General features: G+C 38.4%; 1 protein-coding gene across 2 annotated transcripts in view; it reads right to left on the reverse strand.

Annotated features, from left to right (window-relative positions):
- The window catches only part of ADAMTS20 (ADAM metallopeptidase with thrombospondin type 1 motif 20), a 204,936-nt gene that overhangs the window by 117,427 nt on the left and 72,052 nt on the right, over positions 1-15,457 (reverse strand). For both annotated transcript variants that reach the window (XM_040233797.1, XM_040233796.1), the window contains 4 exons: positions 14,348-14,494; positions 12,359-12,500; positions 8,758-8,862; positions 69-214 (listed from right to left, as the gene is read on the reverse strand). In XM_040233797.1, the coding sequence (XP_040089731.1) occupies positions 69-214; positions 8,758-8,862; positions 12,359-12,500; positions 14,348-14,494 (540 nt within the window). The remainder of the gene's footprint in view (positions 1-68; positions 215-8,757; positions 8,863-12,358; positions 12,501-14,347; positions 14,495-15,457) is intronic.

Below are 15,457 nucleotides of genomic sequence, written 5' to 3' on the forward strand. Positions count from 1 at the left end.
TGAAACTGATGTTTACTTTCTGGTGCCTTGAGATAATCTTAATTTACAGTGACATAAAAAAGACATACTCGGGGCGATTACAGAGCCTGCTTGTGCTTTTGATTCCACCTCCACATGTTCTTGAACAAGAACTGTAAGGTCCCCATGGTCCCCAGTCTCCATCTACAGGACGTGTTTCCATCTCTTTATTTACACATAGCCCATGGTGGCAATGCTATGAAAATGACACAAAAAGAAACGATTCATGTGTTATCCAGTTAGGACATCACAGTAATAATTATAACAGCAAAAGACCAGTAGAAGAAAATGCATACAACTTCAAGCAGAATGTTATCAAGTCAGAAATGAAATTACATCTGATACCATTTTGTGAATATTTCTTGAGTATATACTGAGTAACTGGAAACAGATCAACAGAATGCAGAAAGGAACAGGAAATTTACTGTGCTTATGAGAGCTAGAGTCTCGCTGGAGAGGGAAGACCTATACATATGGGGAAAACAATAATGAAAAGCATTTTTGAAAAAGAAGCAAACAAATATTTGATTAATATGGTATATAACCATGTTTCTACCTTTTATGCAAAGGTATCTATCACTCTCCTACTCTTTTAGCTAACTTTCTACTCTATCTTACTCAAAGTCTCAAAGACCACTTTGTTTCTTGTTTTCATCAAGAAAGTGGAAATCTACAAAAGAAGGTGTCCAAAATCTCCCAGAACCTCTTCTACCCACCCAACACCCAAAATCTCCCACCATCCCTTATGCCCAGTATGCGGCCTTCCTGCCCATGAGTAGACATGAAAATTCCAAAATCAACCCCTCCATCGTGCACCTAATCTCATCTCCTCTCACCACTCCAGCAATTCTCCCATCTCTCCTACATCATCACTGTTCCACTGGCCACTCTATGAAAGCTAATCAAACTGTAGTCCATGCACAGATGCTGGTCTTTGAACTAGTCACTGCCAACTGGGAGAAAATGAGTACAGAAGATGAAAGTAAGCATTTAGAAACTTTCAGAAGATTAATTTTGTTTATTAAAGTTAATAATGATGAAATCAGCTTACATTTTATTTTTTAATATTTATGTATTCATTTATTTTTGGCTGTGCTGGGCTTCTGTTGCTGGTCACGGCCATCCTCTGGTTGTGGTAAGCAAGGTCTGCTCTTTGTTGCAGGGTGCGGGCTTGTCATTGCAGTGACTTTGTTGTTGTAGAGCACAGGCTCTAGGCAAGCAGACTCAGCTGCCCTATGGCATGTGGATTCTTTCCTGACCAGGGATCAAACTATGTCCCTGCATTGGCAGGAGGATTCTTAACCACTGGACCACCAGAGAAGCCCTGTTCTATTTTTAATTGTGGTAAAATTCACACAACAAAATGTACTCCCTTAGCCGTTTGTAAGCGTAGAGTTCAGTAGCATTAAGAACATTTACATTGCTGTGCAACCATCACATAGAACTCTTTGTCTTCCCAAATGGACACTCTGCACGCATTAAACCTGGCAACCACCATTCTCCCGTGTCTATGAATTCAACTGCTCTGTATATCTCATATAACTGAAATCACACAGTATCTGTCTTTCTGCATACGTGCTAAGTCATTTCGGTCATATCCGATTCTGTGCGACCCTATAGACTATAGCCCGCCAGGCTCCTCTATCCATGGGATTCTCCAGGCAAGAATACTGGATTGGGTTGCCATGCCCTTCTCCAGGGGATTTTTCCCAAACCAGAGATCAAACCCTGTCTCTTAAGTGTCCTGCATTAGCAGGCAGGTTCTTTACCACTAGCGCCACCTGGGAAGCCCATTTGTCTTTCTAGGACTGGCTTATTTCTCTTAGCAATATGTCCTAAAAGTTAATCCATGTTCCAGCATGTGTCAGAATTTCATTCCTCTACCAATTGAAAAATATTCCATTGTATGTATATATCACATTTTCTTTATCCATATATCCATGGATGGACACGGGTTGCTTCCACTTCTCAGCTATTGTGAATAATGCAATTCTTTTGGATATATACCCAGAAATTTTTGTGTTAGGTCGTGTTTCTATTTTTAATCTTTTTGAGGAACCACCATTTTGTTTTCCATATAAAAAAATTGGCTCACACTCGGAATGCCTTTCTTCATTTCATTTTTACCATTTTGTACAATAGCATGTTTATAAATGACCAGAAATATTAAAAAAAAGAATACTAGTCCTTTATGAGAGATAGTTTGAGAAGTACTCCACTCATTCTTTTTAAACAAAAATATCAGATCTCATTTCCTTCACCAGTTATTGTCCTATTTTTCCTTGAAAGAGTTGTCTTTGTTCATGGTCTAACTCTCTCCACCTCTTCTCATTATCTGACTGCAGCCAGAGGCTTTCACATCCCACCTTCCACAAACCTGCTCATGTGACATCACCAATGGCCTCCAGGACACCATGACCAGTGGCTGGTTCTCCGTCTCTGCCTTCGACTTATATGACATAGTATGTGACAGAGCTAATCATTCTTCTTCTTTGATTCACTTTTTCTTCTCTTGGTTTCCAGGATCTACACACTCTTGGTTTTCTTTTCTCTTTAATGATTTCTCTTTTGCAGTTTCTTCTTTTTTCTAACCTCTTAATGTCTCTGGGCTCAGACCATGGTCCTTTAGTCATCTGTTTCACTAATCACTCCCAGTCCAGATCTCTTTCCTGAACTCCAAACTCTATGGACAGCTGCTTCCTCATTTTCATTTCAATGTCTAATAGCCACTTCAAGGATAACATATCCAAAGTTGAACCTGCCCACTCAAAATCTGCTGAGTGGATCTCAGTTATCAGCCAAATACATAGTCATCTTATCTCTTCCTCCTCTAATATTCCATAGCTAATACATTAGCAAATGCTCTGCTGCTGCTGCTGCTGCTGCTAAGTCACATCAGTCGTGTCCGACTCTGTGCGACCCCATAGATGGCAGCCCACCAGGCTCCCCCATCCCTGGGATTCTCCAGGCAAGAACACTGGAGTGGGTTGCCATTTCCTTCTCCAATGCATGAAAGTGAAAAGTGAAAGTGAAATCGCTCAGTCGTGTCCAACTCTTCGAGACCCCATGGACTGCAGCATACCAGGCCCCTCTGTCCATGGGATTTTCTAGGCAAGAGTACTGGAGTGGGGTGTCATCGCCTTCTCTGAGCAAATGCTCTAGTTCCTTCAAAAACATATATAAAGTTGACTTTTAATCATCACCTGATTTGAGCCACCAACATCTATTTTACTCCAACAGCTCCCTGAGTACATCTCCTCCTTGTCTACTCTTGGCCCTTAGAGTTTAGTCTCAAAAGTTGTCAGAACAGCCATGATCCTTTTTCAACGTAGTTTAAAATTAAGTCAAATTAGGTGACTCCTCTGTGAAGTCTTTCAATTATCTCACTTTGAGTAACACAAAATTCTCATAACACCTAAAAGATTTTCTAGTAACTCCCACACACATCTCTCTCTCTCTCTCTCTCTCTCTCTCTCTCTCTTCATTCCATTCAAAATGTCATCTTTGCTCTTCCCTGAACACTCTAGGAAAATTACAGATTTAGAAGTCCGGCTGTTCCCTTTGCCTGGAGCTCAACTCCCCTGCGATGTCCTCATAGCAAACTCCCTCACTTCCTTTAACACAGCTCATTAGGCAACTTCCCATAAGATCACCCTTGACCATCATATTTTAAATTGCAATCTGTCCTCTCCTACCACACAACATCTAATCCCTCTTCTGCTCTATTTCTCTTATTCATGGTCCCATTATATTGTTTGTAATACTGCAGTATCCAACTAGAATATAAGCTCCAGGACAGGGGCAGGGATCTTTCCTCTTTTGTTCATTGATATATTCTGAGCACCTAGAATAGTATCTGACATGTAGGAGGCCCTTGACAAATTTTTGTTGAATGAATTAATCATGTAACCAAGATTATTAGCAGAAAAAAAAATGCTTTGCGCCCTCCATTAGAACAAATCATTTAATATGAGAAAGTCATACTAGAAGTGAACAAAAACAAAATCTCAAATAGAATATACTGTGTGCATGTAAATTCTGTGGGCATCTTCCAGAAATGTTTAAATAATCCTGGCACACTCCCTTTTCATTTATTTATTTCTGAGGGGACAGAGCATGAAAAAGAATGCTATGTTGTTCGTTGTGCAGTAAAATTAACTCATTGTCAGATGGGCTCAGCACGTCTACATGCAAATAGATTTACTACAAAACGTGTTTAAGAGACATCACCCATGTAAGACAGTCACAAGATAAAAGAACTAAAGGAAAAATTAAGGATATTTGTTTAACTTTCCTTGAATAACAGGAGCTCTTAATACTCAATATGGCTAATGCATAGGGGCTCACTATTTTCAGTTAATTTTTTAAGGGAATTTATACCTCGCATGATTTACATTTTATGCCAAATGTCACCTCTACTTTTAATCTACATGGGTTTTAAAGTAGGTCTCGGTATCTCACCACATTTACCTGGATTTCAACAAACCCATGCTTTCCATACTGTCTCACTGGGGAAATAGTTAAGTGAGCTAATTTTAAAAAGGTGCTCAAAATTGATAATAATTAGGATAAAACAAGTCAAAATAAGAATTAAATTCTATTTTGTACCCCCTAGAATGGCTAAAAGTTTGTTAAGGCTAACAAAATAAACAATTGGTAAGGAATGCAGAATAATTCAAACTTTCTTATATTGGTTGGTGAGTCTAAAATGGCTCACATACTTTGGAAAATAGTTTGGTATTTTCTTATGAAGTTAAACACACACCTACCCTATAGCCTAACAATTTACTCAAGAGAAATACAAACATACGGCCACAAGAAGATTTATATAAGGATGCTCACAGTGGCTTTATACATAAGGGCCCCAAACTTGAAATGATCCAACTATCTATCAACAGAAAAATGGTAAACAAATTATGGCACAGCTGAATTAAACTGCAACATAAAGGAAGAAGCATTGATGCACACAATGATATGAATAAAATTAAAAAACATCATGAACAAAAGAAGCCTGACCCACTAGCTCCTAGCCAAGAGAGAGTATACTAGATAGTTTCATCTACTTTAAAATAAAGAACAGACAGGAGATGGGGCAAAGATAGTAGACCCTGAGCTCACTTCCTCCTAAGGACACACAAAAATTACAACTATTTATAGAGCAACTATCAGTGAGAGTGACCTGAAGACCAAAGAAAAGACTATAGCTAAAGATATAAAGAAGGAACCACGACAAGATGGGTAGGAGGGAACATAGTATAGTTAAGACCCACACCCCTGGGTAGGCAACCCACAAGCAAAAGAATAATTAGACTTGCAGAGGTTCTCTCCAAGGACCCAGAAGTCTAAACCTCACAGCAGGCTCCCCAGCCTGGGAGTCCTGTACCAGGAACACAAGCCTCACAGTGTTTGGCTTTGAATGCCAGCAAGGCTTACTTTCAGTAAAGTCAGAAAAATGTAGGAAACAGAGACTCCACTCTTAAAAGGCACACACACACACACACACACACACACACACACACACAAAATATCACATGCTTCAAGCCCCAGGGAAGAAGCAGAAATTTGAAAGAAGCCTGGGTCAGACCCATTTGCTGATCTTGGAGAGCTTCCCAAAAAGAAAGAAAGCATCTGGGACTCACCCTGGTAACACAGACGCTGACAGAAGGCATTTTAGGGAGCTCGTCCCACATCGAGGACACTGGTACTGGCAAGCACCACTTTCACGCCTTCTGCTAGCTTATTAGCATCAGGACCTGGCCCCACTCACTAGGTTGTTGGCACATATCTTGGGTCACCCCATGACAAGCAATTACCTGGGAGGGAACACAGACCCATCTTCCAGCCAGCCAGTATGCCATAGAACCCACTGAGACCCCAGCCACTCCAAAAGCTGGTCTTGCCCACCAGAGGGCCCAGGACCCAGCCCCAACCACCATCACTAACCCCAAGGTTCCAAGAGATATGCAGCCAACCATCAGAGAAGATGCCACCCAATGGGGGCAGGTACCAGCCCTTATAACCCCTGGGCTCCAGCCATACCACCTGCTGGCCCACAGTGACTCTGGGACCAGCAGGGCCCTGAAGCCAGGAACCCAGACCACACTCAGCCACCAGTGGACCAGCACCAGTCTTAGGGCTTCCTGGGCCTTAAGCTACCCACCAGGAAAATAACACCAGCTCCAGGACATTCCAGGTACACAGGGACCCCAGAACCCACCTCCATTCGCCATGGGCAACTACTAGCTCTGAGGCCAGATTCAGCCACTAGTGGGCAGGGACAAGTGCCTGGACTCTCTGGACCCACAGACACCATCCCTGGGAGTACCAAGGCTCCATAGCCAGCTGTGTAAAGACCTGGCCCACCCATCAGGAAGCCATTAGTGGGCTGGCACTACCTCTGGGACCTCTTGGGAACCTCAGCCAACTGCCCTGGAATCGAGGTCCAACCACCAGTGAGCAAGCACCAAGACCAAGCCTCCACTTGACCATGCAGCCAGCCACATCAGGACCCCATCAAATGTGCAAGTGGCCAGCAGTTTCCGCACAAGGCAGAATCTGGCAACCAATAAGACCAAGAAGACTGAAATCATATCGAGCATCTTTTCTGACCACAGTCCTATGAAACCTGAAATCAACTACAAGAAAAAATTTGCAAAGAAAAAAATAAGACACAGTGTGAAAGCTAAACACTGTGCTACTAAACCAACGATAAGTCACACAGTAATTAAAAAAAGAAAAATACCTGAAGACAAATGAAAACACAAGAATCTAAAATCTATGTAATGAAAGCAAACGCAGTTCTATGAGGAACATTTGTAGCGACACAAGCCTACCTCAGGAAAGAAGAAAAATCTCAAGTGAACCTTATACCTAAAGGAACTAGAATTAAAAGGAAACTCGGTGTTGGTAGAAGGAAAGAAATTATAAAGATCAGAATGAGAAGAAATTAATAAAATAGATACAAAAAAAAAGAATAGAAAAGATCAAAGAAACTAAGAGCTGATATTTGAAACGATAAACAAAATTTATTATTTAGATTCATCAAGAAAATAAGAGAAGGCTAAAATCTGGTGGCTCAGTAGTAAAGAATCTGCCTGCAATGCAGGAGATATGGTTCAATCCCTGGGTCAGGAAGATCCCCTGAAGGAAGGCATGGCAACCTGCTCCAGTATTTTTGCCTAGGAAATCCCATGGACAGAGGAGCCTGGCAGGCTGCAGTCAATAGGGTCTCAGAGAGTCAGACATGACTGAAGCGACTAAGCAGCAGCAAATCAATGAAATAAAAATGAAAAAGAAGTTACAATTGACACCACAGAAACACAAAGGACCCTAGGAGATTACGATGAACAATTACATGCCAATAAAATGGACAACCTGGAAGAAATGGATAAATTCCTAGAAATGTACAATTTTACCTGATTGAATCAGGAAGAAAACATAAAAATACCAGTTTATGAAGTTCACTAGTAATGAAACTGAATCAATAATTTTAAAAACTCCTTTTCAGATTTTATTTTATTTTATTTTACTTTACAATACTGTATTGGTTTTGCCATACATCAACATGAATCCACCACGGGTGTTCACGTGTTCCCCATCCTGAACCCTCCTCTCACCTCCCTCCCCATACCCTGAAAAAAATAAAAAAAAATAAAAATAAAAACTCCCAACTCTTCAAAGTCCAGAGCCAGATGGTTTCCCAGGTGAATTCTAACAAACATTTAGAGAAGAGTAACACCTATTTTTCCGAAAGTGTGAAAGTCACTCAGTCATGTCTGACTCTCTGTGACCCCATGGACTATACAAGTCCATGGAATTCTCTAGGCCAGAATACTGGAGTGGATAACCTCTCCCTTCCCCAGGGGATTTCCCAACCCAGGGATTGAACCCAGGTCTCCCGCATTGCAGGCAGACTCTTTACCAGCTGAGCTACCAGGGAAGCCCATTCTTCTCAAACTATTCCAAAAAATTACAGAGAAAGGAATGCTCTGGAATTCATTCTACAAAGCCAGCATCACCCTGATAATGAAACCAGACAAAGGTATCACAAGAAGGAAAATTACAGACCAGTGTCACTGCTGAACACAGATGCAAAAATCTTCAACAAAATATTAGCAAACTGAATTCAACAATACATTAAAAGGATCATACACTATGCTTAAGTGAGATGTATTGTTCAATATCCACAAATCAATATATGTAATAGATCACATTTCATTATCATGGTGAACCCAGTCACTTCACATCTTGTTGTCAGATTTACATAAGTTTATCACTGATGCTAGAATGGAAAAGATGCGGTATGATTGACAGTTTGTCTTAGAGATACAATGTATTTAAAAACACAAAAACCAATAAACTTAAACCTTTCATTTATATTTATCTGAATTTTTAAGAGAAACGTATACAATGGTAAATCCTTAAATTTGGGAGTATTTCAGATATTTGCTGAAATACTTATAGCTAGATACATCTTTAATAACAAGACTATAATATGCTTACATAAGTAAATGTCCATGTAATTATGTTAACTATAATATCCATCTGCTTTATCTTGAAAAAAGGATAAAATTTAAATTCTAACTCACTTGAAAACATACATCAAACAAATACAGCAAAAACATTAATTCAACTAGCAGAAGAAAATATGACGGTGAATAATGAAGAGCGCTGAAACACAGAGCAATCACATCCTTGGATGATCTCTTGATACAAAACTCACCCTTCGAGAAAACCTACCATCCCAGGACCACAGTTTGTTCCATCTGCCAGGGGCATGTGTTGAGTGCGACAGCCCCTGTGAACTCCTTCTGCACTGGTACACCAGAGACGCCTGCACTGTTTCTGCAGAGTAATAAAAGGCAGGCAAACAAGAGTGAAAATAATACTACGACCACCAGATCAATTCAGTATCACGCATTGATTTATAAATTGACCCTAGATCCTTCCTGGTTTCATGGTCGGAGCTGGAAATAATCAGTAATAATCTCTTACTAGGGCCTCACTGATGGCTCAGACAGTAAAGAATCTGGTTGAATGCAGGAGGCCCGGGTTCGATCCCTGCGTCAGAAAGATCCCCTGGAGAAGGGAATGGCTACCCACTCCAGTATTCTTGCCTGGAGAATTCCATGGACAGAGGAACCTGATGGGCTACAGTCCGTGGAGTTGCAAAGAGTCAGACATGACTGAACAACTAACACAGATACACATAATAATCTTTACTAAGTCAGTCTTGGTCATCAATTTTCCTCTAAACATAAAATGGCAACATTTAGTTTTTAAAAAATTGGATTATCATCAAACACTGAATAATGGAAAAGATGACTTGGAGCGAAGCATTCAAAATTACTGAGATAGTTTTCTCTCTTTGCAAGACATTTTTCTAAAGGATTTTTTGTTGTTAAATGTTATTCACAAGGAGTTTCCAAAAGTCCCTTTTGATCCAACAGTGGAATATATGAATAATGTGCATAGAAAAACTGTATAATGTATATTGGTTTCCTATTTTGTAAATATAATGCATACTTTCAATTTTTGAACATAGGGTTCTGAAGTTTTCACAAGATATGAAAACCCACAGAGGCTCACAGGAGCCATGCCCAAAATAATCCCTTTCCTTCTTTGAATTTAAATTCAAAGTTCATTCAGTATCGAAGTCAGTATGAAAAAAAATGCATTTTTTTATAAAAAATAATTGACGTATATCTTCTCTTCATAGTGGATATTTAAAGACATAAATAATTGTGATTTTAAATTTAAGATTTTAGGAATAATATACACTATATGCAGTATGCTTTGCATGTCCCTGTGCTCATTGTTAAGTACCTTTCATTTATTCATCCATCCATCCATTCATTCATTCATAAACCATTTATGTATTCACTCATTCAACAGTCCGTAAACATTTGTTTTTTTGGCTCCTATTATATGGCAGATCTGAACTAAATCCTTGGAATATATCTTTTATTTAAATGAATGAACAAGGCGAGATTCCTGGTTCAATCATCTTCACAATCTAGTTGTACAGTAAGCAGTTTAGCAAAGGTCTGCACAGGATTGAAGAATATGAAATGAGTATTCTGCTTGGGAAAGTAAGGCATGGATTCACCAAAGTACTGACATTTATTAGAACTAAATCCTAAATTTACCCCCAAAAGAAGACAAAATCTTGGCTACAGAGTCAATAAAAGTGTCAACTCAACTTTTTCAGAGGTCAGTGTTCATTGCAGTTCCAAAGAAAAGGTAGAATGCTCAAACTACTGCACAATTGTACTCAGCTCACATGCTAGTAAAGTAATGCTTACAATTCTCCAAGCCAGGCTTCAGCAATACGTGAACTGTGAACTTCCAGATGTTCAAGCTGGTTTTAGAAAAGGCAGAGAGGAACCAGAGATCAATTTGCCAACATCCGCTGGATCATTGAAAAACCAAGAGAGTTCCAGAAAAAACATCTATTTCTGCTTTATTGACTCTGCCAAAGCCTTTGACTGTGTGGATCACAACAAACTGCGGAAAATTCTGAAAGAGATGGGACTACCAGACCACCTGAACTACCTCCTGAGAAATCTGTATGCAGGTCAGGAAGCAACAGTTAGAACTGGACATGGAACAACAGACTGGTTCCAAATAGGAAAAGGAGTACGTCAAGGCTGTATATTGTCACCCTGCTTATTTAACTTATATGCAGAGTACATCATGAGAAATGCTTGGCTGAAGGAAGCACAAGCTGGAATCAAGATTGCTGGGAGAAATCTCAATAACCTCAGATATGCAGATGACACCACCCTAATGGCAGAAAGTGAAGAAAAACTAAAGAACCTCTTGATGAGAGTGAAAGAGGAGAGTGAAAAAGTTGGCTTAAAGCTCAACATTCAGAAAGCGAAGATCATGGCATCTGGTCCCACCACTTCATGGCAAATAGATGGGGAAACAGTGGAAACAGTGGCTGATTTTGTTTTTCTAGGCTTCAAAATCACTGCAGATGGTGACTGCAGCCATGAAATTAAAGGATGCTTACTCCTTGGAAGGAAAGTTATGACCAATCTAGACAGCATATTAAAAAGCAGAGATATTACTTTGCCAACAAAGGTCCATCTAGTCAAGTCTATGGTTTTTCCAGTGGTCATATATGGATGTGAGAGTTGGACTATAAAGGAAGCTGAGCACTGAAGAATTGATGCATTTGAACTGTGGTGTTGGAGAAGACTCTTGAGAGTCCTTTGGACTGCGAGGAGATCCAACCAGTCCATCCTAAAGGAGATCAGTCCTGGATGTACATTGGTAGGACTGATGCTGAAGTTGAAACTCCAATACTTTGGCCACCTGATGCGAAGAGCTGACACATTTGAAAAAACCCTGATTATGGGAAAGATTGACGGCAGGAGGAGAAGGCTACAACAGAGGATGAGATGGTTGGATGGCATCGCCAACTCAATGGACATGGGTTTGGGTGGACTTCAGGAGTTGGTGATGGATAGGGAGGCCTGGTGTGCTGCATTTCATGGGGTCGCAAAGACTCGGACATGACTAAGTGACTGAATTGAACTGAACTGAACTGAAATGAACCTATGAAAAATCCTTGAAACCAATTATAAAGTAATGATTAAAGAAAATGAAACAACAGACTCCAAATTTCTTTCCTTTGTATTCAAATCTACCGTAAAATATAGTCTATGAAATTCTTGGGGTCTTTAATACAATTCATTATCAAAGCACTTGTATTATCTCTCCTACCCACAAAACAACATCATTTGAAAATAACTATTTGAATGCTTTTAATTTTCATTAACCTGGATATTTCATAGGATTTTGTGAGGGTTAAAGATAATTTTTAAGTAACTAACAAAGTGGAAGTGAAAGTTAATCACTCAGTTGTGACTAACAAAGAGTGACTCTTTGTAACCACATAGACTATAGTCATCCAGGCTCCTCTGTCCATGGAATTCTTCATGCAAGAATACTGGAGTAGGTAGGCATTCCCTTCTCTTGGGGATCTTCCCAACCCAGGAATCAAACCTGGGTCTCCCACATTGCAGGCAGATTCTTTACCATCTGAGCCACCAGGGAAAGCCCATCTAAAATAGCACCTGGCGAATAATAAGTATTCAATAAATTATAGTTTCCCTTTTTTTAAAAAACCTCTTTCTGACAAACACCAAATTTTTCTAATATTTAAAAATCAAGATAAGTTCAGCATACTACCTGTCCAAGAGAATAAAGTACATTTTGAAATATCTTTTTTTTTTATTTTACTTTACAATTCTGTATTGGTTTTGCCATACATTGACATGAACTACAACTTTATGGTAGTTTTCAAACAAAAGAACATAATTTCTCTTACTAAATAGGGACACACTTGTGATCCAGGACCAAACATAAGCTCACATTGCTTGTTTACATCATACATTAATCCAGGAAGCTGTGAAGATAGATCGTATATTCTTCCATTTGGTTTGTCAAGGAGGCATTCCCCATGACCGGTGCTGCATTGACGACAGGGAACAAAATGTTGTGAATACACATGGATGTATTTAAGTAGAAGATTCTTTACCACATTTTTCTGTAGCTCTGCACTTTCAAAGAGAACATCAGTATTTTTTCATAATTTAAAAACCAACTCACATCAAAGTCAATAAGAAAATCTCACAGTTTATAAAGGACTTATTCTATGTGTTTGTTCTCATTTAATCCCCACAACTGCCTTAAAGGTAATTTTTTTTAAAAGAATAATGAAAAATAAACAAAAATGCATCGAATATAATGTTTAAAACATGCATTCCTACGCTGATCACACTACACTTTTGGTCTGCTTTGCTATCCAACAGGAATTCCCTATATCTAATTCCAATCTGTCAAAATGTAAAAAGTAACATTTTCAGATCATCTGAGAAAGTTTGTTTATAGTCGACAACAAAATAAAGGAATTTCAGAGTGCTATGCTGACTCTGTCTCAAACAGATTTTCTTAGGAAAAGAATATAATGCAGAGTAAAGAATACCAGCTTTGGGACTTTGCATTTGAGTGTCACCACTTTCCGAATTGCATGGTGTGGACAAGTTAGTTAGTCTCCCTGGGTCTGACTTCTCAACTGCAAATTGAGAGTAGAAATGGCTGCTTTGCAAGTTGCTATTAAATGCATTATTTAACATCTTTAAAGGAGTTTGCAAAATAGTAGATAGTTGCAAAAATGTGTATTTCCTACTCCTAGTTTGTCAAGTAATATACAGTATATACAAAACTGTGAAAATGTTCAGCCATTCCAATTCAGTTAAAAGCAATCATTTGTTCAATTTGAAATAATTAGAAGAAATGTTTTGGGGGAAATTTTTTACTGGCTAGAGGGCATAATAAATTTTGCCAAAAAAAAATGAACATTTAAGTTTCAAAATACCCATTGGCAAGACTCATATCACCCCCTTCCAAAAATAAGCATACCTACTGGTATTTTTAATCAGTGCTTCAGTCAGCAATCAAACAAAGCTATATGCCACCATGTACAGATCAGCGACTATGTGTTGTGCTTTTAAATCAGGTTCCCATACAAGGATAAATAACCACTGTTAATCATAATTAAGGGATACATTTATAAATATATATTCCAAAAGATGGTTTCATTCATTCCCATAGTTTTCATAGAGGTAAGTAAGTGAAACTGTATAAACTGGTGATTAGAATATGTAGTAGAAAAAATCAAACAATATTGTGTTTACACCAAAAGATTACCTGGAAAGAGTTTGGCCTTGCTTTTAGAACAAGTTTCAATAACTAGGTAGAAACACCATTTGGATAAGTTGGGAAGCAGAGAAATATAGGAGATGAAGAGGCAAGGCTAGAACAATCTGAATCTGAGCTAGCAATAGCCTCCAAAGGATAGGTAAACCCAGAGACTCCATATCTCTTTAGGGAACTATTTGGAATATTCATAATTTGACTTCAGCTATTCTCTGTCCTTCAAGGACACCTCAAACTTGAGCCACTCAAACTCATCTCAAAATATTACTTGGCAGCTTCTGAAGAAATTTTAATACACAAGGAATCTTTGATTCCCATTAAGCATCTCCCTAAAAAGGAGTTTTTATCATAACAGGAACCCCAATTTTTTTTTTAAATGATAGCTCTGAATTAAATCCCCCACCAAAAAACATATAGTTAAGAATGAAATAATAAAACTCTTTGTCTTTAAACATCCATTTGTACAGTGGAAGCAAACTTAAATTTAAGCAATAAAAAACTCAACAGAGATTGAACTATTCTAAAAGAATACACGTTTCAAACTTTATAATCTAATAAGTGTTCAATTATATAACTAAAGTAACACGAAATCACTTACTCTAGGAATTCGGTGATATATTTCTGACTACATTTTGACCAGGTCCAAGGACTTGTGTGGTAATTTAAAGTTGGAGCCATGACATGATACTGATGTTTAATTCCAGTTTCTTTACATTTAAAACTATCATCGTGTGGAACATTAAATCTAAAAATAAAAACAAACACTTATAAAAGAATAATGAAATGTACACAACATTAGAAACAGATCTCTTATTTCATAATATAATCTAAAATGTAGATCAATCTGATTGTATCAGGATTTGTACTCTTGACCTCTTCATAAAGTACTGCAATGCTAGGGTTACCTTCATGTTTAGAAGCGCATGATGTTTAAGAAACAGTAGATTATAACTCTGATCAGTAGCACAGTCTGTTGCTTTGGTATGTGAATTTCAACAATCAAATTATTTGGATTCCGGCTCACCTCATCACAACATCAACACAGCATTCACATAAAACAATTATAATTTCCAACATGCATACCCGAGGCAATGTGTGTGGAAAGATTAGGTAAAGGCTCTATCACAGTAACTTCCAGACTACTGACTATCACTACAGAATTAAAAAACAAAAAAACTTCTTTAATTCTTAATTCCATATCACTTTATGCTTTCCGCCTATTTCACATGAAACAGCTTAACTGCTCTTTCTGGTTTATAATCATAAAGTGATGACAGATAAAACTGGAATAATAAAAATATTCCCAAATGGCAACCAAATCTTTATAAGGGCAATGACATTAAATGGTCAGCTGGTCAGCAACAGATTTTACATATATTTCGAGGATCCCAGTAAGAACTATGTTTAGAAGGGATAATTGATTCAGTCCTTGATTCAGTCCTTACCTGTCAAAATATGTACTTAATATCAGTGTTTTAATTAAACTACTTACTGATATTCTAAACACACCTAAAAAGTTTCTCAGGAAGAAAATAAAAGGTAGTATCCTTTGCAAGAATACTGTACTAGTTAATACCCTTGGTAACCAGCAAACACTGCCTTCAGGATGTTACAATACATGATATACCTTGAGCATGCTGCTGAACCTGCTCTACTTCAGCAAACAACGTAAAAATTTGGTGGGTAGTCATGAGATATAATGATGCTG

This window comes from Oryx dammah, unplaced genomic scaffold, assembly GCF_014754425.2.
Source record: "Oryx dammah isolate SB20612 unplaced genomic scaffold, SCBI_Odam_1.1 HiC_scaffold_29, whole genome shotgun sequence".
Lineage (NCBI taxonomy): Eukaryota > Metazoa > Chordata > Mammalia > Artiodactyla > Bovidae > Oryx > Oryx dammah.